Raw genomic sequence first — 27648 nt, 5'->3', positions numbered from 1 at the left:
TGCCTCAGTTTAAAACAAGCTAGTTGATTTAAATAGGAGTTGCTTTACTGTTGTGTACAGAATCTGAAAATGATGTACTCTTACATTTTCCTAAAAGAAAACGTGGTGCTCTTGGCCTGACTATCCAATTAATATTTAGCTCCCCCAATGCCCAGTCACAAGCTCTATCATTTTTCATCACCCTGTATCTCCATACTTTTACCGGGCACATTATTTCTTTTCCCCCAGGGAGTTGAACTTCAGAAATTTTGATTGATAATCATTTGTGCTTCATTTTCCATTCTCACCACTACTTCCCCCAACTGTGTGCTTCTCCTTGATGAGATTATTTATAGCCCCTTCTTGGGTCGAATTTTGGAGCCATTGTGTTCACAGTCACAGGCATCAGCCAATGTTTCTCAGATTTCTGTCTTAAACAAATTGCCATTGTGCCCAATATATTATTATGTATTCTTGAAAGGACATTTTAAAATGAATACATCATCCCTCAGAGGAATTGAGAACAGTGTTAGTACAGGGACATGACTCTTGCCCAGGAACACTGATGCAATAGGGAATTGGGATATGTTTTCCACCACAGGGATGGCTATTCTCTGGTTGCCTAGAAGACAGTATTGACCTATTAATGTAACTCTGATGTTGCAGGTGTCAGAAAATACATTGAGTATCTGTTATGTCCCAGATATTTTTAGCTCTCCCTCAGAAATTACTTTCACTATCCCTGAGAGGGTGGAACATATCCTTGGACACAAAAGGGGGACCTCTGTACCCCTATTTACAAATAGTGGGGCTTCAGGGAGTGTTGATGTGCACAGAAAATCTTGTGTAGATTTCTTAGCAAGCAAAACCAGGCTGTGACTTTGCCTTTGGATATACTGAATTTCACTAAATGGTGAATATTCTAGCTAGCTGAAAAAAAAGTTGAGATAAAAACAAAATCTGCCTTTAAATAGTTTATATTAAAAGTGTTGAATGCATACTATATTCCCTTTTATAGATATCTTGCATTTTATTTCATCATTTATAGTCCCACCTCCAGATCAGTAATTTTTAACTAATGCTTTCAAAAACTAATCACTGAAAGAATAGTCTCCTTCCTAAAGATGTATTTATTTGAAAGGCAGAGTGACAGAGAGAGAGAGAGAGAGAGATTGAGAGAGAGAGAGAGGGAGAGAGAGAGAGAGAGGGAGGGAGAGAGATCTTCCATTGGCTAGTTCAGTCCCCAAATGGCTACAACATCCAGGTCTGGGACAGGCCAAAACCAGAAGCTAGAAAAACCATCCTGGTCTCCCACATGGGTGTCAGGGACCCAAGGACTTGGACCATCTTCCACTGCCTTCCTGGGTGCATTATCAGGGAGCTGGATCAGAAGCAGAGTAGCCAGGACTTGAACTGGCATTCAGATATGGGATGTTAGCATGCTAAATGGCAGCTTAACCCCCTGTGTCATAATATCAGCCTTGAGAAAATGGCTTTTAAACTATGAAGTCTTCAGTGTTCAATTACTTTCTTCCTTAAATACATCCTTATCTAGTTTCATGGACTTCCATTAATAAAATTCAGTAGGGCCCATGAGTTTGCAAGGGAAACAATAGACCTTTATTTTCACTAACTTCTAATTGAAACTTGGGATTTCCTTTAATTAAGAGCTATGGATAACTATGGATAACAAGCCATAGTAGCATTTGCAGCTCCTGTGACTGTCACCAATAGAAAGCACAGATGTTTTAATATCATATTACTGTAACACAGATTATCAAAGTCTAACACATTCTTTTTTTTTTTTTTTCGACAAGCAGAGTGGACAGTGAGAGAGAAAGACAGAGAGAAAGGTCTTCCTTTTTGCCATTGGTTCACCCTCCAATGGCCGCCGCGGCCGGCGCACTGTGGCAGGTGCACTGCGCCTATCCAAAGGCAGGAGCCAGGTGCTTCTCCTGGTCTCCCATGGGGTGCATGGCCCAAGCACTTGGGCCATCCTCCACTGCACTCCCTGGCCACAGCAGAGAGCTGGCCTGGAAGAGGGGCAACCGGGACAGAATCCGGCGCCCTGACTGGGACTAGAACCCGGTGTGCCAGCTCCGCAAGGTGGAGGATTAGCCTATTGAGCCCCGGCGCCGGCCCTAATGCATTCTTTTATTTTTATTTATTTATTTTTTTGACAGGCAGAGTGGATAGTGAGAGAGAGAGACAGAGAGAAAGGTCTTCCTTTTTGCCGTTGGTTCACCCTCCAATGGCTGCTGCGGCCGGCGCATCATGCTGACCCGAAGCCAGGAGCCAAGTGCTTCTCCTGGTCTCCCATGCGGGTGCAGGGCCCAAGGACTTGGGCCATCCTCCACTGCCTTCCCGGGCCATAGCAGAGAGCTGGCCTGGAAGAGGGGCAACAGGGATAGAATCCAGTGCCCCAACTGGGACTAGAACCTGGTGTGCCGGCGCTGCAAGGTGGAGGATTAGCCTGTTAAGCCACGGCGCCGGCCCCTAATGCATTCTTATTACCACTTAAAACTTATGGCCATGATTAGGTCTGTCTTATTAAATCTCTCACTTATATAACAATAAATTGATAAATCACATCATGTTTTCATATTATGTATATAACTTTCCTTTGTAATCCTATGTATTTTGTTTTATGCATCTATGAACATTATTTTGAGTCCACAGACTTCATTACATGATCTGAGAGGTTTGTAGCACAAAATCTCTTTATAACCCTGTTTTAGTAATGTTTTCAGTGAGAGCCCGCAAGATAGACACCTTTTCAGGCTTCATATGTCTAAAAACATTTTTATACTGATTTGGTATTCTTTCAATAATGGAGCCAGATAAGGTCAGCCTCAAAGAAACAACAGGTGAAAAACACAGTGGAACTCTGGGCAAAGCTTGGGTCAAAACACCACCAAGGAGTACCAAGAGTGGGTATGATGGTATGGGGCCAAGACAGGTGAGATCTGCAAATGCATGAATTGCACGCAGGCCCTTGCTGGGTGGAGGCTGTGGTGACCAGCTTGAGAACAGCTTTGATGCAGTATAGCAAAGGAAGAGTGATTGGGTTGATATGGAGAGCAGGGGCAACCGGGACAGAATCCGGCGCCCTGACTGGGACTAGAGCAGGGGCAAGACAGGGAGCCAGGATCCACTTATTCAGCTCTGTGGTTCAGATTTGCTAAGAAGGGTACCAAAAAATGCTGCAGTCAACAAAGGGAGAAAGATATGCAATGTCAAAGAAATATTTTTTCCCTTCTACTTCATTAGTCTGTTACTGAAGATTAGTTTTTGATAATAAAATTTGAGAGCAACAAACCAGCAGTATATTTGCATAGGGGATAGGAAATTGCAGGCTGTGGAAGATCAGAAGCTTCTGTTATCCAGCAGAGGGTTCAATGGGAGTCCAGACTCTACACAGGGGCGGGCTCATCTTTATTCCCCTCCCCACAGTCTCAAATGACTGAGATGGGAGGTTGAACATGAAAGCTGGACCTATGTTTTGCTCTTAAACCATTTTTCTCTCTGATCCCATACATTCTAGACTGTCAAATGGACTTGTAATAAATTTCCAAGATGAGGAGGAATTACTTGTTTGTTGTTTCTCTGGAATTCTGGTATATGTTCATCTTGTAAACAAAACATTTGCTCTCAAAATATTCGTACTTCTGGATACTAAAGTTTCTGTAGAGACCTTTTTTGCCTGTGGTTCTATAACATGAGCCATCCTATGGCATGCAAAAAAGGAATATTTTTAAAGAGGGATTCTAGAGAACATTTGTGTGTGGAAGAGACTGAACTGGAACTGAGGAAGATGAGAGGCTGGGATCCAGAGCCCAGTGAAGGAAGAGGCAGGTCCTCTGGTGGAGCAGGGATGTGTCATCCCCTGAAATGGATGAGAGGGACTAGTGCAGGTGCAAGGAGGTAGAAAGTTTGTGCATAGGAAGATGAGTGTTCCCTTTTAATCACTCTGTTTTCTCAAAGACATAGCAAGCAAGCAAACTTCTACGAGTAAGGAGAGAAAAGAATGTGTGAAGTGGTCATTTTGAGGACTGGGGAAACTAACATAAATACAGTCAGGCTCTGTGACTGTAGCAATTTCAATAGTTAGTGGATGGTTTTAATGTGAAAGCTGCAGACACACCCTCAGACACCATGAAGAGCTACTTTCTGAAATCACCATGCCCACCCCACATCATGCCCCATTTCTCTCTAACCTCATTGTCCTCCTATCATCTCTAATCTTTTCCACATTAAATCTTGAACTACAGATCTAGATTATTGCACACTAATATAAAACATTAATGGACACGAAAATGGACAATATGTCAACCTTTCAAAGGTATTTAAGTGAAAATAGAGGCTGTTCTTTTACTTAAAGTAATCTGCCACAAAAAGTATTATTTTAGAAATCAGGTGCAGGTGAACACAGGTTCTTCTGTTGCTTCTGAAATGCTGCCACAGAAGTGACCATTTACACCTCCGATGTCTCCTGTCATCATGCTCATACTTTTCAAAGCACTGTCGTGCTCTCCACTACAGTCAGTTCAGCTGTATTCTAATATGTTAGAATCACTAAACCTTCTTCCATGAAAAAAATAGGCCCTGAAAAAGAGGGATAATTTATTTAGAATCATTTATTAATGTAATTAGATCATGAACCAAGTATTACAATGACCAGGCTACAAGTCCACTCAAATTTAATATTTGTGTACTTAGCAATTTTACTCTTAGACACAAGTTATATGGCTAAACACCCTATTTGTACCTGTAGATTTCTCCCAATTTAGAGGTTAGAGAAAAAGGTATCTTAACAATCTTCCTTGGAAAGGAAATGTCTTTGAAAAAATATCTTGGTAAGTACCATGAAAGCAATGGAATCCCTGGAAGCCCTTGGAAGAGTGTAGAGATTCTCAAGCACGAGAGTGATAAAATCTGTTTGCTGCTCCAATGGGAAGAAGCCAGTGGGAAAAGAGTGGAGACTGTGGGGAAGAAGCAGGGAGAGAAGTCAATGAGAGGGAGGAAGCTCTAGAAGGGGTATCTACAGAATTATTCCTTGGTGGGATGGCCAGCAATCAGATAGAAGAGTGATGTCACTTTTCCAATATAACCTGGTGCTTTCACCAGTCATAACTAATGAACTGTCCTGGGTCACCCTCTAACCCCCAAATGCTCATATTCACACGAACAGCATACATATTTGCTGGAATTCAAAAAAGAGACTTTTCCATTTGCACAGATACAACATATGTTGAAAATGGGAGTCCTGCAGGTGGAGTAGGTCAGGACAGTACAGACATCCGTAGGAACTCAGTTTTCCTGAGGGGCACTCGAGACTTCCACAGGTTGAGGTGGAGCAATTTTGTCTAGATCCTCGATAGACAGTGGCCCCCAACCAGCATCTGGATTATGCTTGGCTCTGGGAACACAATTTGTCTTGGGTTGTTTCTTCTGTGCCTTCTCATGCCCCTGTGGTGGGCACCCCATTTTCCCAAATCTCCATGGTTAGACTCAGGTGAAAGTCTACCCAAAGCATTTTAGCCAGAGGATAGTCTATGATTCTGACTGGGGGTGGTGGTGGTGGTGGAAATAGCTATTTAGCATTATGTGAGCTTCACCCTGTGTGGCTATGTGAAATGCAAAGAAATTTTTGGGATAAAGTTTGCTTGTAGACTTCTTGATGAGAAAAGTTTGTTGAAGGGGGCATTACAAGAAGGAAGTTGAAGGCTTTTATTACCCACTATGGTTTTGTTCTGAGTCTCCTATCAAAGCCATAACCTAGACAAGTGGGTGGGATTCAGGGGTTGATGGCAGAAGAGATACTGGTGCTGACCAACCTCAGGGATAAAGGTGTTAACAAGGAAATCCTGTGATTGTCTTGTGAAGGGAGTGGTATCTGTGCTTAAGAAACAGAGAAGGGATCAACGTTGACAATATTTGGTTGTTTTCTTCAATGCAGAGGTGTGTCGAGACTTTATCTCTGTGCCATTATTCTACTTAGAGTAGAATATTTCTCCTTCAACAGAATTTGGGGATGGAAATGTGTATGCATGTGTACTAGGGACAATGTTAAGAGTAATGCATATGAAGACAGAAGATCTACATTCTAATTCTGACTCTGACACTGATGGGAGTTGTAGTCTTGGTTAAGCCTTTCAAGTTTCCTCTAACACAAGATAGATGGAGACCCCCTTTACTCTTTGATTCTGATTTTTCTCCTAACATGTTTGAGTCTTCAGCTCACATTTGGAGGTTTTGGCATTAAGGATGCTCACTAAGTGCAATGATAAATTCTGAGGACATTACTTCTGTAATCAAAAGACAAAATGAGCAAGACCTTCTTTTGGTGGTAGTTATAGGAAATGCTGAGGCCCTGAAAACAACATAGGGCAATGGACTTTCTTAATGAGAATTGCTTTCATAAGCACAGGGCTTCACAGTTCCAAACCAGCGTCCATCATATGTCTGCAGATTTCCTTCACTGTTATTTGCAATAGACAGTGTCTGCCAATGCAGAGAACCTGCACTCAGGCAGCACAATAAAGGAGAAGGGGTTAGGATAGGAGTGACTACCAAGTGTGCAAAAGAACAGGTGCATTTTTATAGCAAAAGTGCAGCTTCCCTCTGAACAGATTCCCTCCTGGGTCAAGAGAAGGAGGAGTGCCCATATCCTCAAATATAGTGCTCTTCTCATGATACTAAGAGGTGTGGGGACTGAGGGTGAGGAATCAATTACAAATATGGGTAATCAATAACTCTGAAATCTCGTGCACCAGACCTGAGGTTTGTGGATGACACTTGTCATGCCAGGAACATGAGTAAGCACTTCCTGCGATCTGGAAAGCATGTCAACTCTAAGAACAAGAAAATGTCATTGAGGTTCAAGAGTAGGCAATTGCTGATTCCTCTATGGGGTCATACCTCAAGTCTACCCCTTCCAGGAAAAGGAAAGGGAGATATGGCTGGGAGTAGATTCCCAGGGTTCCTGTCGGAGTTTGTGGGTTTTTGGCCAAAGCTGGGGGCCATCAGTGGAGTATAAGGGAAGGGAGCTGTCTACCATGTCCATTGGCCTCCAAAGATGAAAGCATTGGTATTTCTCAAAGTGAAATAATATCAACACCTGAAAAACATGTACTCAAAGAAGGTGTGACAATTCTGTGGGCACAGTCACACCGAGTTCAAATGAAGCCCGAGAGGCTGCGACTGAGCACAAATGTGAACAATTCCATTAGCAGAGACTCTGCCAAAACATACACATGAAAGATAAGAATAAGACCATTTGTATACTATAGAACTGCCCAATTATTTGTCAGTTCCTTCCTTGCATAAGGATAGGTGAGTGCCAGAGAAGAATTTCTCCGGCCTCTGTATGAAAATTCCAAAAGGAGCTGACCCCTGGTCACATTGGGTCAAAAGGGTTACCAACCACAGGGTTGTGGATTTAAAAACAAAAACAAACCAGGGCTAACCCTGCTAAAACACTTGGAGTGGGAGTGCTTTGCCACTTGAACCATTCATTGTGTGTTTTTTAGTATATACTCCTCCAGGGCTCTGGCCTTAACATCTTTGCATTTGTACCACTTTCAGATTCTCTCTAGTGAATCCATCCATCAGGAATGTCTTTCTCCTGGGCGCTTATATTCTAGTAATGGAATGGAAAGTGGAGACAGCCAATGAAATTAAAAAGTGCATCATAGTGTACTAGAAGTGATATGGGAAAATAGTAAAGCAAGGGAGAGGATGAGGAGAATTGAGATGTGAGCTGTGGTGATCAGTGAAGATTTCACTAAGAAAATGATACACAGGAAAAAGTGCAAGTGAGGTGAGGGGTAAGTCATGAAGAAATCTGCAGAGTCCCCTTGAAGGAGAGAAGAGCAGGTGTGAAGACTGTGATGAACTTCTCTCTGGTTGGCAAGGAGGCTTTCATCGCTGGAGCAAGGTGAGCGATCAGGAGAAAAGTAGGAGAGAAATTAAAAGAGGAAGTTGGGGGGAGACTTGGAGCCAAATAGCTCAGGCCACACCAGCGATTTAGAGAACTTTGACTTGGACTTCCTGAGATGGGCATGCTGGAAGGTTGAGCACCAGTGGACGTCATATAACTCATCCATTGTAAGAACCTTTCTAACTACAGTCTGGAGAACAGTCTGGACAGAAGGAGAAACAGAAACCACAGTGATAATAATCCAGACAAGGGACAAGAATGAGGATGAGAATTTGGCCCAGTGGTTAAGACCCCACTGGGACACCCATATCCTGTATGGCAGTGCCTGGGTTCAAGTGTCACCTCTACTGCTGCTACTAGCTGCAGGTTCCTGCTAATGCACATCCTGAGGGACAGAGGTGATGGCTCAAGTTCTCCATTCCCTGCCACCCAAGTTGGAGACCAAGACTGAATTCTGGTTTCCAGGCTTTGGCCTGGCTCAGCTCCAGTTGTTATAAGCATTTGAGTAACCAGCAGATGAGAGATCTCTGTCTTTCTTTGTCTCTCTGCCTTTAAAAAATACTTTTTAAAAAATAAAACAGAGATAATGATGACTTGGAACAATAGAGGTGCAAGGAGCAAGAAAGCTTCAGACACATAGATCTAGAAAACAGAAACAGCAGGATTTAATGACAAATTCAATAGAAAACGTGAAAAGGAGGATTAAAAATGACTTAGAGTTTATGTCTGGGTAACCTGGAGGATGGAGATGCCTTTACTAAGGTGGGCGAGATTGTTTGGACACCTGGTTTTGGAGAGAAGCTCAGGAGGCTTGTTTGGGACCTATTCCATTTGAGATCATGTTGAATACCCACAGGAGATGTCAAGTAGTCCATTGACTGTAGAGTGAGGAGTTCAGGTGGAGGCCTGTGATAAATGCATGCATTTGGAAATCTTTAACATAAAGATTTAAACCAAAATTCATGGTGATCACCTGGGGAATACATGTCAACAGAGAAAAGCCCCTATGTCTGAGCCATGGGACACTCTAATGTTAAAAGGAGGAACCAGAAATGGAAAATGAGATGAAGTGGTTTAATTTGGTCTTCTTTTATGGCTTGCTTGTTCTATAACAGCACTCTACTATGATCTGAGCAAGAAATAAATCAGATTAGGGCTGGCCCTGTGGTGTAGTGGGCTAAGCCTCTGCCTGCAGCACCAGCATCCCATATATGGGTGGCAGTTCATGTCCTTGCTGCTCCAATTCTGATCCAGCTCCCTGCAAGTGAGCCTGGAAAAGCAGAAGCAGATGGCTCAAGTGCTTGAGCTCCTGCACCCACATGGAGACCCAAATGAAGCTCCTGGCCCCTGGTTTCAGCTTGGCCCAGTCTTGGCTGTTGTAGCAATTTGAGGAGTGAACCAGTGGATGGAAGACCTCTCTCTCTACTTCTCCCTCTCTGTGTCTGTAACTCTACCTCTCAAATAAATAAAAAGAAAAAGAAAGAAATCAAACTAGTCTTTACCTTTAAGATACTCACAGTCAATACATGGAACTGATCTTTTGAATGCAGTGTGGTAACCTCAAAACGGCATGTCTCTGGCAGTATGGGGCTAGAGAAAAGAAACGCTTGGCTCATTCTGGGAGAATTAGGAGGGTCTTTGAAAGAAATGACACTTGAAACTTAAAAACAGACTAGAAGTAACCTGGGTGAAGAAGGGGAAAGGGAAGAGAGGTCAAGCAGCATGGAAGGTGCTGGGAAATATGCCTATTTGGTGCTGAGCTTTCTGCCTGAGAGTAGGTGCTCTGTCTCTATTAAGGTTTTACCTTGAATACGTGTGAAAAACATCATGGGCGGTACGACTGTGAATTAGTTACTCTGGCAACATTTGTGATTTGGTTGAAGAAGTTTGGATTCAACAGGCCAACAAATTCGGCATTTTAAAATTTCAGAGAAGGGCCTCTGTGATAGTCAATTCCACCAGTGGCTAAGACAAAGAAAGGTCTCTACATCAGCAGCTAATTCTGGGTTGCAGCTAAGACCATATGGTGGTTCCATTTTTTTATTTGCTTTTGTGTGTGCAACAAGCACAGAATGTTCCTAGCAACAAGCAGGGACTGTGGACAAGAGGAATTGCTCCTCGGGGAAGGAAAGGGACAGCCACTTTGACAACGCCCTATTCCCTGTCAGAGAACCGGCTGCACCTGACAACTGAAAGGCAGGAAAAAAGAGCATTTTGAAAGAGGCATTTGTCTAGGAGCTCTCCCTGACAAAGGGATATTTCTTAAAGCAAGATGTTTCTTAATTCAAGATATAGAATACAATTAGGAATCAGTATTTGGAGGTCAAATGATAAACGCTAGAGGATTTTTCTTCTTTTTAGCCAAATACTTAGCTTTTGTCTTGTGACAGAGTACTATTAATGCTGTGCCCATGGCAATGGCATGGCAAGAGGGGAAGTCAGGCAAGGAGACACAGAGGCAGTGTGGAGCAAGGAGAGCGATGGGCTTGGGGGTGCTGGAGCCTAGGTCTCCAGATAGCAAATAGTAGTTCCAGCAGAGCTGATAAACTCAGCACCCAGTATCCCACTTCCACACAAAATAAAATGGACTCAGTGAGCTCACTTCATGAGTAAATGGCCACACAAGTACAAATTGTTGGAACTACGGTTTGAAATCCTATAATCTGACTCTGGGGTCTTCTCTCTCTGGTACTCTATAGGTTTCTCTAAATGCAGTCTTTGGGGAATACCTGTGTCAAACTCACTCAGAGCACTTATTTCCAATGCAGATTCTTGGGCTCCAGGCAAGGCCTCATTCACCAAGCTCTCTGTGTATAAGAGCTCCAGAGAGCTGGCTGTGGCGCTGGCACACTGGGTTCTAGTCCCGGTCGGGGTGCCAGATTCTGTCCCGGTTGCCCCTCTTCCAGGCCAGCTCTCTGCTGTGGCCCAGGAGCGCAGTGGAGGATGGCCCAAGTGCTTGGGCCCTGCACCCGCATGGGAGACCAGGAGAAGCACCTGGCTCCTGGCTTCAAATCAGCACGGTGCGCTGGCCTCAGTGGCCATTGGGGGGGTGAACCAATGGAAAAAAAAAAAAAAGGAAGACCTTTCTCTCTGTCTCTCTCTCGCTGTCCACTCTGCCTGTTAAAAAAAAAAAAAAAAAAAAAAAAAAAACAACTCCAGAGAAAGCAATTGAACAGCGCTCCCCATGCCAAAGTTTAAGAACAATTGGATGATAGCCCATTCCTCCTCCCATCTGGGGTCTGACTGAATAGGTCATTCTTTCTCCTTGAGTCTCAGCTTCCTCTCTTGCAACAAATGAGGATGGGCTCAAAAACTTGAATTATAATTCATCTTACAGTACGCCAATTAGACCTTTTTTGTGTATCTATTTATCTTTAAAAACCACTGTCAGCAGGCAAGATAGAATTAGTATCACTGATTTTGTAGCTTATGGTACAAATGTTTACAGCTCGCCTAGAAGCCCAAGAGAACCAAACATCCCTGTATTTGGAATAGAGTCCTCTCTAAATCGCAGGGTCCACATTAAATGACTTATTTAGGTCTCTTGTGCTTTGGGGATTCTTTTATTCTCTGCTTCGTTGGCACTGCTAGACTCAAGAAACTCCGTGATAATTTTAATTTTCCCATATACTATCTCATTTAGTGGTCAACTGTCCAAGATTTAAACCAGGCATCTCGCACCACTCACCAGCTCTAACCTATTTGTGGTTTGTTCTAGTTTCATTTTTCTGGGTTTTTGTTGGGAGAAAGGAACGCGATAACAAGGGGCATCGGCCAAACAAGTCTGGCCACTTGGTGGAGAGCTTTCCAGATAAGAGAGATCTGAAGGACTTCCCATGGGCGTCAGGGAAATCACACGGCATCCGGGGAAGAGGACCAGGAAATCGCTTCTTGTTTTCCAAACAGCAGTCAGACTCTCAGGGATGGCTCTGTGAGGCTCGGAGGATCACAGCTTGGGGAGACCCTGGTGAGGCTAAACTTGGGTTGGAGCTGCCTGAAAGTTTGAAATGGGTCCTGCCTGGTTCTCTCTCCACTACGCGTGAGGCCCCCACCGGGAAGCTGCAGAGCAAATGGCCCTGTAGTGGAAGGCAGGACGCTGTTAGGTGTCTGAGCAGAAGAGGAGCCAGCGGGGATCAGTGCTGCTGGACAGGTAACAGGCATCTCCCCTATGAATCTGTCTCCTGTTGTCTCCTAAGTCGCTCTGACACCCCTCTTCCCCTTGTGGCCCTCCTTGTCTGGTTTCTTCTTGCACGATTGTGACATTCCGCTGAGAAATCAAAACGCATTGGTACTATTGCGGGGGGGTGTGGGGGAGGGGGTGGGCATCAGACAGATTAGCTGGAATCCTTTAGGATTTTCTCTAGAACAGAATTCTTTTGTTTTGCTTGTTTGTTTTTGCTTTAAAAAATAAATGCTCTCATTCCTGAGCCAGAAAAATATTATCAAGATCGAAGTACGTGACATACCACACTACTGCTCATGCCTTGAGCACGTCCATGGCCCGGCAGCCATGGTAGTGGCTGTGCTGAGGATGGGGGAGGCTGCGTTCACCGGCAGGAAGAGCTCAGGTCTTCTCTGGGTTCCCAGACAGTGTGCAGGCAGGGCGGCTAGGGATGATCTTGGAAACGTAAAACATGAGCTGCAACCTTCCACCCATGACCGAGGGGAGAGGAGTTTGTAGTTAGCACCGGGAGGGAGGGCAGTAGTGTTGCAGCTTTAGAGCCAGGCTGACTTGTCCCTAGCATTCCAGAAAGGATGGAAAGCTCCGTAAAGCATGGCTCGCTTACACAGTGTTTTCTTACACTCGGTAGAAAGCAAGGTCATGCCACTTCACTTCGGCTCTGCTTTGCCTTTCATGTACAACTGATGCAGTTGATCGTCCATTTTCAAAATACATAATTATTACACAAATGTATTTCTTACCATAAAAGAATATCTGTCAACAGATTTTTCAAACCCTGCATCCCCAATATCTGCTCTTTCCTCCCTCCCCCAAGATGGTTCTGCCACTACCCGCCTGTGTTGCCAGCTGAAAGACTTGCACTCTCTGTTCTTCTCGGCCCCCAGGACTAGCTGGGGCATAGGAACTCAGTGGGTTCCCAGGATTATATTCATGTAATGATCCTTAACAACATCTTCCTCTTGGCGAAAGGATGAGATGATTCGGGGGGATATGAATCGCTCTCTTAGCACTTAGATATGTCTGGAAGAGTTGTACTCATTTTTATGCTGTTACTATTTTATGTCAGTTTTGGTTTTGGCAATGAATGTTGTTAATAACGATCTACCAAGGATTAAACTCTAGATTTGTCAGCTAGTGGTTTGGATTTTTCCCTTGAAGTCCATAAAAGGTAGACTTGTTCTGAAAATGAAAAGAGAGAAATAAGAGAGTCTGGCCTCTCGGAGACAAAGTGGCTAACCTGAGATGCAGAAGTGCCAGCAGCTGTGGGCCTCCCGCGTGAGGATTCTGGCTGCTGCCATCCATCAGAGGGGCCACACATCTGAGTGTGTGAATGAAGGGATCTCCCACCTCCTGACAAAAGCACTATTTTCCCAGTTAGCCTTGGAACAGCCTCCCTGCCTCACTGCATTCAGTGTGGATCCATTGGCTCCTTGTAACTTTTGGATTTTGCAAGGTCAGATTAAGCATTCTAGGTAAACAGGATGTGTGCGCTTCTAATGCCAGGTGACTATGGAAGTCATACATTTACTCAAGGTCACTTCAACATGTTGTGTTCAATCCCAAGGAAAAGGAAGGAAATAAAGGAACACTAATTATCCTTTGCATGAGCAACCACTTTCTGGGTTAAACTGAAAATAAATAAGTCATGTCTGTTTTTAAATCATAAAATGCATCCCTAGAGCCCCTTCACCTGAGACTTTGTTTTTTGATGAAATTCAAGTTAGTATCATTCGTCCACATGTTTGACTCCTTTATTGAGAGCACCAGAAGGGGCTGTACCTGCGAGTTTCTGCACAGAATGCTTGCTCCAAGAAGGCTGGTTGAGTTAAATACGTGCATTGGTTACAGGCACATCGTAAATTCATGAGTTACTTATCAGCTCAGCATTTCTGTTTACATTGTATGACCCTGGCCATGATAATAAAAATTAGTAGAATCTTACCTTTCCTAAAGATAATCCTCCAAGTAAAACCTTTAAAATCACACTCTAGTGCAATCCTGTATGCTAGAGAGACTTGCTAAGTGCTGTGGAGTTACAAAGGCAAAGAACACTTTTCCTTAACTAGATTCTCAATGGAAGGCAAGGGGCAGGTACTGAGTGTTTAAAGGAGTAGTGTCTATCACTTACTTACATGTCAGGCACCGTGCCTGGTGCCCTGTAAAGATTTTTTTTAACTCAGTTGTTCCAATAATTTTATGTCTCAGGCGCGATGATAATCTGTATTTTATAGATGAGGGAATATACAAAGGTCATGCAAATTGCTGGAGGCACAGAACTAGCAAGTAGTGGAGTTAGGGTTCCATCTCGTGCAGTCTGGTTTCAGAGTCGATGTGCTTAATGACGGCACTCAGCTACCAAAACAAGAGCTGCAGAAAGATCTGCATGGTAGGGCCAGGTGAGCGGCAAAAGAGGGAAACACAGGGTATTTGGAGAAAGTTGTGTGTCCTGAGAAGACAAGAACAAAGGCGATGTGCTGGAAAGGTTAATTGTTCAGACTGCAGCAGCCGGTGTGGCTGTGTGATCTGGGCTGTGTTACTAAATTCATCCAAGCCTCAGCTTTTCCCCTCTGTATGGTGGGGATGGTGAGAGTTCTCAACATAGGATTACCCAGATCCAGTGAATCTCAGGCTTGCCAAGTCCTTACTGGCACCACAATAAGCACTTTGTAAGAGATAAAAACTGTTGATGCTAAATGAGTAGACGGACTTGAAATGATGAGTGAAGCTCAGAAAGGAGGAATAGGGTATTTCAGGTGCCCAAAAAATAGTACAAGAGGCTGGCAGGTGGCAATCCATTCAACCAATACTTTCTGTTTGTGTTTATGACATATGTTGCAAGAAGAGGCCTAATAAAGGCATATAAGAGGGTCAGTCTGTTCTGCAGCCAATTTTTTATTTTTGAGAGGTATAGTTAAAGACAGAGAGAGAGCGAGAAAGAGAGAGAGAGACAGAGAGAAAGGTTTTCCATGTGTTGGTTCACTCCCCAAATTGCTGCAATGGCTGGAGCTGAGCTGTTCTGAAGCCAGGAGCCAGGAGCTTCTTTTGGGTCTCTCGTGTGAGTGCAAGGGGCCAATGCTTAGGCCATCATCCACTGCTTTCCCAGGCCATAACCAGAGACCTGGATTGGAAGAGGAGCAGCTGGGACAAAAACCAGTGCCCATATGGGATGCCAGTGCCGCAGGTAGAGGCTTAGCCTACTACGCCAGAGCACGAGCCCCTGCCGCCAAGTTTTAAGGGAGATAGATTTGGCAGAGCTGGCTTTACATTGGGTTGTGGTGATCACACTCACCAGGTGACTTAGCCCATTTATCCTCTGGGTATTTGGGAATGTTTAAAAGTTCTTGAGCATTAAATAGAAGTAAACTAGGGAAAATCATGCTCTAGACAAGTTAGCCAGCTCCTGTTGTGTTAGATTATTGGGTGAAGAGGAAACGAGGCAGGGAGCCAGCCAGGTGTGACATGTTACTATCCAGACTAATGAGGCAACCAAGGAAAAGAAGAGAAAAGCTCTGGGAGCATTGTCAGCAGGTCATCCACAGCACTTAGTGGCTGCTTGATTTGTAGCTCTCCACCATTCCTTTGCGACTTGTGTCCAATAATACCTGTAGGACTGGGAGATGAGGAACCTGGAGAATGAAGCCAGAAGATGGCAGAGCTGGAGGGGATGGGTTACAAGAGGGAGGTAGGAGAGAAGACGGACTCACTTCTTATTTTATGTATTTATTATTATTATTATTATTATTATTATTTTACTAATTTATGGTAAAGCCAGAGAGAGAGAGAGAGAGAGGGAATCTTCTAGCCACTGTTTCACTCCCGAATGTTCAGAATACTGGGGCTGGGACAAGCCAATGCCAGGAGCCCAGAACTCAGTCTGGGTCTTCCAAGTGGGTGGCAGGGACCTAACTATGGAGCCATCACTGCTGCCTCTCAGGATGCTCATTAGCAGCAATTGGGAGCAAAGCCAGGACTCAAGACCAGACACTCCCAGGTAAGATGCAAGCGTCTCAAGTAGTGTCTTAACTGCTATGCCAAACACCTGCTGAATTCACTTTTAGAAGATCCAAATTTAAACCCAGATGTAAATGCCATAGAGAGAGATAGGTGCCATTATAATATTCAGCAAAGAGGCCAAGGTGGAAATAAAATTTTAGGAATCCTCACATAAATTGATAACTAAAACCATGGAAGCAGACAAACTCCCTAAGAGGAAGAGCAACAAGAAAGCCAGCCAAGGACTGAAAGAGGTATTTGATAGGAGGTTTTGATAGGAGGTATTTGATAGGAATGAGGAGAAGGAATCACAGACACAGGAAGAGAGGAGCAAAAAGCAGGACAATGAAGGGAGAAGCAATGGGATGGGAGAGCCACAAAGAGGTGGCAATAAACATGCTCCATGCAAGAGGACACCTGGAAGAAAGAGGATAAGTAAAAAATGCTACTGGGTTCACCTTTTATTTATTTATTTATTTTTTATTTTTATTTTTGACAGGCAGAATGGACAGTGAGAGAGAGAGACAGAGAGAAAGGTCTTCCTTTTTTTGCCGTAGGTTCACCTTTATTAAAGATTTTTCATAATGAGATGAGGGCTAATGTCAGACTGCGCAAACAGGATGTCTTGGAATAGTGTTTCTAAAGCATTGTATGTTTGAGGGGAAAAAAAGTAATGCTTTTTTCTTTCATTTTGTGTAGCACATATGTTATTGTTAAAGCCTGAAAAAATACCTAGAAAGAGAAATAAAAATGTCAGAGAAGTCAAGGACAGCAATTCCTGGTCTCAGGGAGATGGGGTGGCCAAGGGCTATATAAAGGGGACTTGCAGAAGGCTAATATGGTCCTTCCAAATATTCAAATGTTGGGAGTATTTTAAAACACATAGTAAAGAATCCTTGCCCTGAGCACCCTTTTCCTACCTCTACCTCAGTCACCCAGCTGCTCCCTTTTGATCCTTAGACCTCCCCATTCCCCAGCAATGGAATTGTTAAGGTCTGCCCCAGCAGGAGACCCCAGGCCTTTGCAACTGCTCAGTGGACAGAGCCTGTTCTGGTTGGCCTATGATTACGTGTATACTTCTAAAAGTTCTAGGAAAATTGAATTCAAATATGAGTTTCTGTTAACACAACAAGTTCTGAAATCTGTGTGAATTTTTTCATAATACACATTTTCCATGACTCTTTTGAAGAATCCTAGTATGGATTGCACAGGTTTTGTTTTTTGTTTGTTTTTCACCAGATTAAACTTATCTTTTAATTCTCTTTTCTGTGAACTTTTTGAAGTACCCTCATATTTTTTTAAAAATTTTATTTATTTATTTATTTATTTATTTATTGACAGGCAGAGTTAGACAGTGAGAGAGAGAGAGAAAGGTCTTCCTTTTCCGTTGGTTCACCCCCCAAGTGGCCGCTACGGCCGGTGCGTTGCGGCCGGTGTGCTGTGCCGATCTGAAGCCAGGAGCCAGGTGCTTCCTCCTGGTCTCCCATGCAGGTGCAGGGCCCAAGGACCTGAGCCATCTTCCACTGCACTCCGGGGCAACAGCAGAGAGCTGGACTGGAAGAGGAGCAACCGGGTCAGAATCTGGTGCCCCAACCAGGACTAGAACCCGGGGTGCCAGTGCCGCAGGCGGAGGATTAGCCTAGTGAGCTGTGGCACCGGCCCCCTCATATTTTTTTTTTAAAAGATTTTATTTATTTTTTGAGAGTTAGAGTTGCAGACAGAGAGAGGGAGAGACAAAGAGAAAGGTCTTCCATCTGCTGGTTCACTCCTCAAATGGCCACAACAGCCAGGGCTGTGCAGATCCAAAGCCAGGAGCTGGGAGCCAGGAGCTTCTTCCAGGTCTCACACGTGCATGCAGGGGCTCACACACCTGGACCATCTTCTGCTGCTTTCTCAGGCCGTAGTGGAGAGCTGGATTGGAAGAGGAGCAGACGGGACTAGAACTGGTGCCCAAATGGGATGCCGGCGCTGCAGGTGGAGGATTAACCTATTGTGCCACAGCACTGGCCCCAGTATCCTCATATTATTATTACTAAATACTTTAGTATTTTGCATCTTACCTAATAATTGGCAGAACCATTGAATTGTAAGGTTTAACCCCATTCCCAGGCCCTCTGGTGCTCATTCCAGCACTGCAGCCAGAACACAGGGCCACCCTCCATCTGCAATTGGAACACATCCCTGGCATTGTTTTGCCAGTGCTTAGGGAAACCCCAACACACGGTAAATTAAAGCAGCAAGATAGACTAGATAAGAACAGAGTTAGGAACTTAATGTTTTCATACAGATGGTAATCTCTTTCTTAAATGCTAACCCCCCCAGTGACTTACAAGGAAAGAAGGATAAAAGGTTATCAACGCAGCCCACATGTGCAGTGTGTTTTGGAAAACTTGACCCCATTGTGTACAAACAAATGTTCCTCTGTAATCTGATAGTACTGAGAAGCCCTGACACAATGCTGGTGCAGGCCCTTATTTCAAAGCAAAGGAAAATTAAATAGAAAAAAATTCTTCAGTGCAGTCCTTTAATTGGTATTGTGTTTCGTGCGTGTGTTAAATAAATGTTTAGCTTATAATTCTGCAAGTGCAAGGGATGAATCATCTAATTAGACATGGTCAGCAAAGATAAGTCTTATCACCTCTGCAATTGAAAATGCAAATCTGTGAAGGCTCTTAAAGTTGGGATTGAGGATTTTTATCTTGTACGCCTACAGTTCAGGAGGCAGGCTATTGCAACCTATTCTCAACCCAGTGCTCATGGAGACAAGCAAATCATCATAGCCTCAGCAGAATTCACAATGATAGTTCTGAAATTCTGTACTGCAATCCACCATCAAAGGAAATTCTGCTTTGAGTTATTGTAGACTAGCAGAATGGTACTTCTGCATTTTTACTTTCCATCTTTGGAATCTCCATTTTGATAAGGACATGTTTTATAAAGAGCTGCTAGAATATAGTTTGTACTCCTTTGTTTGAAGAGTGCAAAAGTATGTGTGGTTAGTCAGCGCAACCCAACGTTCAGTAAGAGGCATGGCTTCCCTTGATGCTGTCCTAGCAGGCGATACAATGAGTTCCTTTTCTAGAGAGAACGCTATGCATACAATATCAGCTGCAAGTGAACATGAAAGGTAAGCAGCTTACGTGTGAGAAGAACCTCCATTCTCTCTGTTGTGCAACCAAATTTCTTGAGTTTCACTGTCTCTAAATGAGCACTTTCTGCCTACTCAACAGCTTTTCATGAGATAACCCCTCCCCTCCCCTCACTATCCCAAAGACATCCCTGTGCTAAGAGCTGTCTCCAAATCCAGGGAGCAATCTCAGTCTTCCCCTTAACGAACCCCTCAGCACCACTGGACACAAGTGACTGACCACATCCTGCTTCTTAAAACTCAGCCTTCCTTGGATTCCATGAGTCTCTGCTAGTTTTGTTTTCCTTCTTCCTCCCTGATCTCAATCCTTATCACCTCAGCTCAATTACCTTCTTTGATGGGACCTTTGATTAGTGGAATTCCATGGGGTTTTTGGTCCTAGACCTTTTTCTATACTTCCACAACTATCTTCCTAATTGATATTATCCAATGCTGAGATGGCAATAAAAAAGCCTGCTTACTCTGGCCTCTGCTCACCTCACCAGTCCTACCTCATTCCTGTCTCATCTTGAAGGTGCTGTGCTTTTTTTTTAACCTCAGTACCTTTGCACATGATCTTTCTACCTGGCACCCACTTCCTCTCCTCATTCTAGCCTCTTCTATGGTTTTTGGTTAACTGCAACTCATGCTTCATGTTTTAGTTCAGTTAAATACTTCCCCCCATGACACGTTGCACGAAGTCCCAAGATGAGGTCATGTCCCTCTGTTACAGAACTTTTTAGTTTCTTTAGTGTAGTGATCAAAAGGATGGGCTCTGGATTTAGACTTCTTAGGTTTGAATCTGGCTCTGCCTCTTACCATCAGTGTGCTCTCAGGCAAGTTACTTGACCACTTGGTGGTTCAGTTAATTTTGTATCATACTATTAATTAGTTTTCATACTAAAACTACTTCATTAGTGATGTAGCTAAGTTCAGTATCTGGCACATAGTAAGGATTCAACAGATACAAGTATTATGATTATTATCCTTGGTAACACTTTAACAGTCATGGTTAAATGATGAATTGAGTCATTGCTTCTTTAATAATGTTCTTCTACTCCATTAGACTCTAAACTCCATGGAGACAGAAAGTGTTGTCTTGCTTACTGCTACTTCCTCTGCATCCAGTGGAACACCAGGCACTCAACAGGATGTAATAAATGTGTGTCCAGTGAATGAATACACAAATGAATAGATGCGTGGGAGAATAGATAGAGTTTACCTTATGGGATATTTACAACAGCAAATATAATACCAGCAGGAAGGCTAGGGGGCCTACTTTAAGTGCATGTAGCTGTCAGAGGAAGCAGGAACTGTTTGTAGCAGAACACATCAGGGAACCGCTGTCCAAGGAGGCAGCTTTTTGTCTAGACATTGAAAGAAAGACAGAATTTGAAAATGTAGTAATTTTGTTGGAGCTACAGGACAGGAAAGGATGGAGATTTACAAACCAAACAAATGGCAGGAGTGTTTTGTTTTTGCTATTTCTGAAAAATAATTTGACAAAAATCACTCCTTTCCACTGCCAAGATTAATTTCCAGATTGGTTTTGGTCTCTTTACAAAAACCCAACACATGAACACTAAAGGATCTCTTGCATTATTTCAGATTATGAAAATCAAGTGACTTTGTTAGCAAAAACATGACAGATGCTAACAAAGCACACTCATTCGTAATAGAAACAGCCCAGATCTTGAAGGGTCTTGGGTACCAGTGAAAGTGATCACCTTTACCTGAGCACAATGAAGACCCCAACAGGGAGTTGGGAGATGAGTGCTTCAGTGAGGTCAGTCTTGCCTCTGTGTAGAGATGAAGCAGAAGAGAAAGGAAGACAGCTGTTACTATGGTGTATGTGAGGGGCAGGGAAGGCCTGAGCTGGAAAAGTCACTGTGAAGCTCGGAAGTTAATCGAGTGGGGTTGCATTTGAGATGACGTCATTATGGGGGTTTTAGAACAATAGAACAATAACGAGAACTTCAGAGGCCAGCTCTTGCACCCTAAGTTTGAAATCAATCAGTTCTTTCAAATCCTTAGCTTTGCTGATGAGAAAACTGAGTCTGGCATTGGTCTTGCGGTGAGCAGGTTGAGCTGCCTCTCAGGAAGCCAACATCTTATATCAAACTAACAGTTCTAGTCACAGGGGCTACAGCTTGGGGGTGGGGGGTGGTTCTAAGAAAGGAGTGGATCTTAATCACTGATGGTTTCTAAGATTTGCAGGAACAGCTCAGAGTCCTAACGAGGGTTCTTGGTGCATAGTCACTCTTCCAGGCAATGTCATTATTGCCTACTCTGAGGAACTTGGGCCCTTCCTCCATCAAGCACAAAGCTGTGGAGAATTCTCATGACCTATTTCTGGCATATGATGTTAGGGTGTGCTTTCTTTTCCTTTCTCTCCCTCTTAACTTCACAGACAGGAAAATGGAGTCAGAGGAGACCAGGAAGTTACTCAATGCCATAAGGTTAATCCGAAGGATTACATCATATTTCTCAGCATTTTCTTAAGATACAGCCAGCTCACATAGATCAGTAGATTTAATAGTGAGTGCCCTTGATTTTAACTTAAAAAGAGAAAGAGATTGGAAATGACACAAGATGACTTTCTCTCTCTCTCTCTCTCTCTCTCTCTCTCTGACTCTGGTTCTCTGTGAATATCTTTGTCCTTTAATCCAGAAGTTTTAGAGATTTAGCAGATTTAAAGGGTCCTCCAGAAGACACATTGCCTGAAGGGGTTGGGGAGGCTGCTCCATGTTTTTGGCTGCATGAATGTGGATTTATTCTTCCATTAGCCAAGGATAATATCCATTGGCTTCCTCACAGGTGAGAACACTGTGTACTGGTGGGTTTATGAAAGATTAGCAATGTAGGTAAGAAAAGCTCATCTTCTGGTATCTCCCCACACGTGAGAGAAGACTTGAAAACTGTTGTGGAAAATGTGAATTGTGAAACAAAGTTCATGCTTATGTCCCACAAATTTTTACCCTAAAACAAACTCATCTTTTAATTCCTTTTTTCAACAAGCTTGTTTTTATTTGAGAGGCAGAGAGACAGAGAGAGCAAGAGAGAAAGAAACTCCCACATCTACTGGCTCACTCCACAGATGCCTGAAATGACAGGGGCTGAGCTGGGCCAGAGCTGGGAGCAGGGGAAACTCAGTCCAGGCCTTCCATATGGGTAGCAGGAATTCAATGAATCACTAGAGCCATTGCCCGTGGCCTGCCAGGGTCTGCATTAGCAGGAAACTGGAATCTGCAGAAGAGCTGGGGATTGACTCCAGGTACTTAGAGGTGAGATGTAGGCATCTCAAGCAGTGTCTTAACTGCCAGGCCAAATATCTACCCCTCCACAAACCTTATGGGCTGTCCTCAATAGCAGTAGCCACAAAAGTTGAAATCACCTTCAGGTAGCATCACTGTTTCTATTGGTCAGGCCCATGCTGTACTGGCTGTAAAGTATTTGAGTTACCTCCTCCTGAAAGGGGTGGCAATCCTCTTTCTTTCAAGTGGAGAACCTCTCACCTTGCTGTGTAAAAGACAACCATCCATCTAGAGAATGCCCCTCCCCATGGTGGGTTCCTCCCTACATCTTTATCTCTTTCCACTTGTGATTTTGTCATCTATAAATCAATCAACAGAGAGAGGAATGTTAATTTTACCAACTATCTTAGGTGAGGCAGGTCTGGAGGAAGATGAGGACAGTACTGGTCAATGGCTTTAAAAAAGGGACAGGCATGACCATCTGGGGACATTATAATTCCTACTGACTCTGATAAACAAAGGAGACACTGCCAAAGTCAGGAAAGGGTAGGCAGATATGGAGCCTGCTGTCGACCCCCTAGTTCCTGAGTACCTCTCTGGGTGTCAGATACTAAGAGAGGCTCATTAATTCTTCACTTACTAAGTCTCATCCCCTGGATGAACTGCCTCAATTTAGAGCCAACAAGGACAGTGTACTGTAAAGATTAAGTTGCCTCCCAGGTACCTGACTCATCCCAGGAACAGTTGTTATCAAGCAGGCTAAATCACCCTATCCCATAAAGGTTGGAAAGCCTCAACTCAGGAACTAAGCAATGCCTTGCTGTGATTTTCCCTACTGCAGATGCGTATTCCTGTAACTGAAATTGAAAAGTATAGTTTACAAAAATAAACATTGAGTTGCAGAATTTAAAAAATGTGTTTGAGTGCCAGATTTGCAAATTGGGTCAGTTTTCCAGCACCCCATGCTTCCCTCTTTTCCACTGGGGAAAAGAAAAAGGCAAGAGTCAGCAACTGGTGATGGAAATACAATACCCCCCTGGCATGTAAACCTGGGCCATCATCAGTGTGTTATGCAGAACACAGTTCCTGATGCTGCCTGCAATGCCTTGGCCAAGGCCGGCCCTTCCTCATGGTTGCCCTCTGGATTCCACTGATAATCAGGCGACAATCATCACAGCCTGCATCTCTGGAGCTCTTCATGGCTTTTAATTTCATTTGAGCCTCAGAAAACTCAGTGAGAAAATTAAAGGAGGTATAACCATTCCCTTTTTACTGATGAGGAAATTTAAAGTTAGAGAGTGTTAAGTTACTTCTTCAAGGATGCAGCTACTTTATAGTAATCCTGGATCATAGATCTTCTAGTTTAGTGCTCTTTTTATAACATTTGAACAGAGAAAAGTCAGTCAGGAAAGGATTCTTTACAAACTAGATTATCTTTGTCCTCAGACCTGGTAGGGTTGAGATGCCATGTGATATTAGAATCTTAAGATGCAATAATGATTAATCTATTGGTCATGAAGTCAATTTAATGGGCTCCTACCAGAATCAAAAGAAAAACTAGGGTAAGACAGGAAGTAATGTAGAGTAAGATAGTAAGAACTGAAAATGCCAAAGATTATTACACGTGGCAAAACTGAATGGTGTTCTCTGAATCCTTTTGTTCATGTGGTACTTGTCTTGGGTCATGATGTTAAAGGCTTTTCTTGCTGAAATGTCTTTTCCTTCTTTTGCTTTCTTTCTCTGTCTCTCCCTCACTCTACTTCCTCATTTCTTCCCTCTCTCCCTCTCCAGGAAATGGCTACCTGTGTTCCATGTACATACGAGGATCACCCTCCCTCCTCTCTCCCCAACCCTCCCCTGACATTTCCTCACCCAAGGGTTGAGACAGAGATTCTACTTCAAAGTTACTGCAGTCATCTCTATTTAAAAAAGTTCTTGTGCAGTGCTTCTTGCTCTTCTCTTTGTCTAATAAATAAAGTGCTCTGTCTCTAAACCATCATATTTCCATTTCAGGCAAAGCAACTCAAACTTGAAGAAATGAAATCCCCAAGGAGAACCACTTTGTGCTTCATTTTTATTGTGATTTATTCTTCCAAAGCTATGCTGAACTTGAATTTAGAATCTACGGTTCATCCTTTGGTGAGTAAATCCATGTTTGCTGTTTCTCCCTGTTGTATTTCATTGATTTCCTGAGAATATCAGACATGGAAAAGGGCTCTTAAAAAACAATAGAGTGGGGGGAGTACTTTAAGAAAATTTTGCAGATTGGAAGGGGGCAGTGATTGAAAAATGGATGTTAGTCTGTTTACTGGGCCACAGCGTGCCATACTCTGAAAGCAGTCATGGTACATCAGCATAGCTTCTAGAGAAATCTCCCAGCCTTCCTGACCCCTAACTACATTGCATTGTCTGGGCCTGAGGTTTCCACTCTGTGAAACCAACAACAATGACAATAAGCAAATTTAGAGGATTGCGCAGAACGTGTGGGATTCATTTTAACTTTGGCATCAGAATAGAACATATTTCGAAAGACATGAATCTGTGTGTCACAATCACAGATTGACATCACGGAGGGCAACACAGCAATCATCTAAGATCTCTGCTGATGACTTAGTCAGGCTATGTTGTCTCTAGAACGTCAGTGGGAGCTCAGCTTAGGTAAAAGGGGATGATAAGAGTACCTCTTTTCCTCCTTCAGGGAATTACTGGGTTATTCCTTATCCAAGTCGGCATGTGCCAGAGCAAGGGTATATTATTGGTTTAAAAATCTTGCAAAACTGATGTAATTCTCTCTTTCTCAGTTTCCTCATCTCTGAGATGATGACAGGAGCAGTGTAGACTCCTTCTGAGTGTTAGGAAAATGAAATCAGTTAATGCAAGGGAGCTTCAAAAAGTTATTGGAAAAATGTGTGTTATGGAAAAACTATATGTGTATTTCAAGAAATCTCTGCATCAAAATAAATGTCGTAATTCCATTTAACTGTGAGGTTTTTTTTTTTTTTGAAGTGATCTCATATTTATAAGTTCCCTTAGGAAAATCCTGACACATATTAATGCTGTATAAATTTTTTCTATTATTATCTCTCTCCTTGCCATGGAGCTGGTTCTGCTGATATAAATATTATTTTGTTTTAGATATTTTAGTTCTCTTTTATTCAGTCTGCTACTATTTTTGGAACTTCATTGGTTCATTTAAGCATTATAAATTGTATCTCTCTTTCCTACCTGGTACTTTTAAATTCAATTCTTTATCTTCTATTCCAGTTGTCAATTTTGGTTGCCTTATCTTTACTCATTTTGTTGTTTTTGTTCAGTATTTAATATACTGCTCTTCTTTTGTCTTGCAAAAATACATGTACTTCAGGTTTTTTTTTTTTCTTTTAAATCAAGTTTGAGAACATTTAACTTCGATTAGGGGAGTATAATTTATTCACATAGATACCATATTTGAAATGTTTGATCTCACTTTCAGAACTTTGTATTATGACTGTATGCATTTTCTTCTTCTTTTGGCTTTTGGGCCACTCATTATTTTCTTTGTCTTTTTCTTTATTTTTCTTGTGACTTGGGAGTATACAGGATGTGTCTCCTATTCCAGGCTCCAGTGTGTGGAATTCCATCTGTGCAGTCATATGCAGTAGCTTGCTCATACAAATTGAGGAGGGAAACATTTGCACACTTTGTGAATTCACATGGCTTGTAGAGCCCTAGTTACCCAACTCATTTTGTGACAAAGTCTGGAGGTGATCTCAGCAGTTGGTGATTAGCCTCACCCCTGTTGCAGAATGCCTTGTATTCATGGCTACAGCAGTGCCCTCTCACTGTGCCAGGTCTTCCCTCATGGTAGTAGCTCTGGCAGGGCCCCTACCTCTGCCTGGTGGCACAGGCAGGTTGGGAGATAAGCCAATGAATCTTTTGGAGTGGAATTTGAACCAGAAGCTTTCATTTTCCTAGAAGCTCTCACCCCCACCCCAAAGTGCCCTACTTTTCCTCCCTAGATCTGCCCTTAAAGACATGAAATCTTCATATAACCCAGAAACCAAGGATCTCCATTGGAGAGGTGCACTTCAGTCTACTTGGTCAGCTTATGCTGCCGTAAGCTGTCACCCAATCCCCTGAGCTGACCATCTAGTACATTAAATGCTTCATATGGTGATGTGATAAGTTTTTTAAAAAAGATTTTTTTTTTATTTGTTTATTTGAAAGGCAGAGTTACAGAGTAGGGGGAGAGGGGAAGGGAGGGACAAAGAGAGATCTTCCATTTGCTGGTTCACTCCCAACTGGCTGCAATAGCCAGAGCTGAGCCAGGCCAAATCAGGAGCCAGGAGCTTCATCTGGGTCTCCCACATGGGTGCAGGGGCCCAAACGCTTGGGCCATCTTCTGCTGCTTTTCCAAGCCATCAGCAGGGAGCTGAATCAGAAATGAAGCAGCCAGGACACAAACCAGAGCCTGTGTAAGATATCAGCATTGCAAGTGGTGGATTAACCCACTATCACCAGCCCCGTGATAGGCTTTTTTAAACTGTTGTAAAATATGTGCAAAATAAAAATTGCTGTGTAAAATAAAAATTGCTATCTTAGCAACTTTTAAGAATGTAATTCGGTAGTGTTAAATATATTCACTTAGTTGTATATCCAGTCTCCAGTACTTTTTCAATTTGCAAAACAGAAAATCTCTACCCATTGACCAATAATTTTCTATTTCCTCCTGGCAAACACTATTCTTCTCTTCATCTCTGTGCATTTGAGTACTCTAGCTATCTCATGTAAGTGGAGTCATGCAGGTTTTTTTTTTTTTTTTTTTTTTTTTTTTTTTTTTTTTTGTGACTGGCTTATTTCACATAGAATAGTATCCTCAAGGTTTGTCTATGTTGCAGGCTTTTTATAACTTGTTCTATTGTATGTATGCACCACATTGGACTGACTCATTCACTCATCACCCTATATACTTGGGGTGCTTCCCCTTTTGGCTACTGTGAATAATGCTGCCATGCAATCAAGGTTAAAAATATGAGGTGTGAGTTTCTGAAATGTGGTGAATTGTGGAGCCCAGTGCATCCCAGATTTCAATGTCACATGAATCTTCCTGGAGACCTTCTTAAAATACAGATTTCAACTCAGTGAGCCTGAGATTTGTTTCTGGCAACACACACTCCTCTCCAAAAATCAC

The 27648-nt window shown here is 43.0% G+C and overlaps 1 protein-coding gene across 6 annotated transcripts in view; it reads left to right on the top strand.

Annotated features, from left to right (window-relative positions):
* ADGRF5 (adhesion G protein-coupled receptor F5) overlaps positions 1-27648 on the top strand; it is a 112432-nt gene that overhangs the window by 28643 nt on the left and 56141 nt on the right. For 3 of the 6 annotated variants that reach the window (XM_062186240.1, XM_062186235.1, XM_062186239.1), the window contains exons 1-2: positions 23597-23730; positions 24492-24617. In XM_062186240.1, the coding sequence (XP_062042224.1) occupies positions 24516-24617 (102 nt within the window). In that variant the 5' untranslated portion in view covers positions 23597-23730; positions 24492-24515. Of the gene's footprint in view, positions 1-11879; positions 12072-23596; positions 23731-23976; positions 24041-24491; positions 24618-27648 lie in introns of those variants that run through there. The other 3 variants (XM_062186237.1, XM_062186238.1, XM_062186236.1) reach the window with 3 other exon arrangements.

The sequence above is a fragment of the Lepus europaeus genome, chromosome 3 (genome assembly GCF_033115175.1).
Source record: "Lepus europaeus isolate LE1 chromosome 3, mLepTim1.pri, whole genome shotgun sequence".
In the NCBI taxonomy this organism is placed as follows: Eukaryota; Metazoa; Chordata; class Mammalia; order Lagomorpha; family Leporidae; genus Lepus; species Lepus europaeus.
Note: the sequence above shows the minus strand (reverse complement) of the source record. Positions and strands in the feature narration are given on the sequence as shown.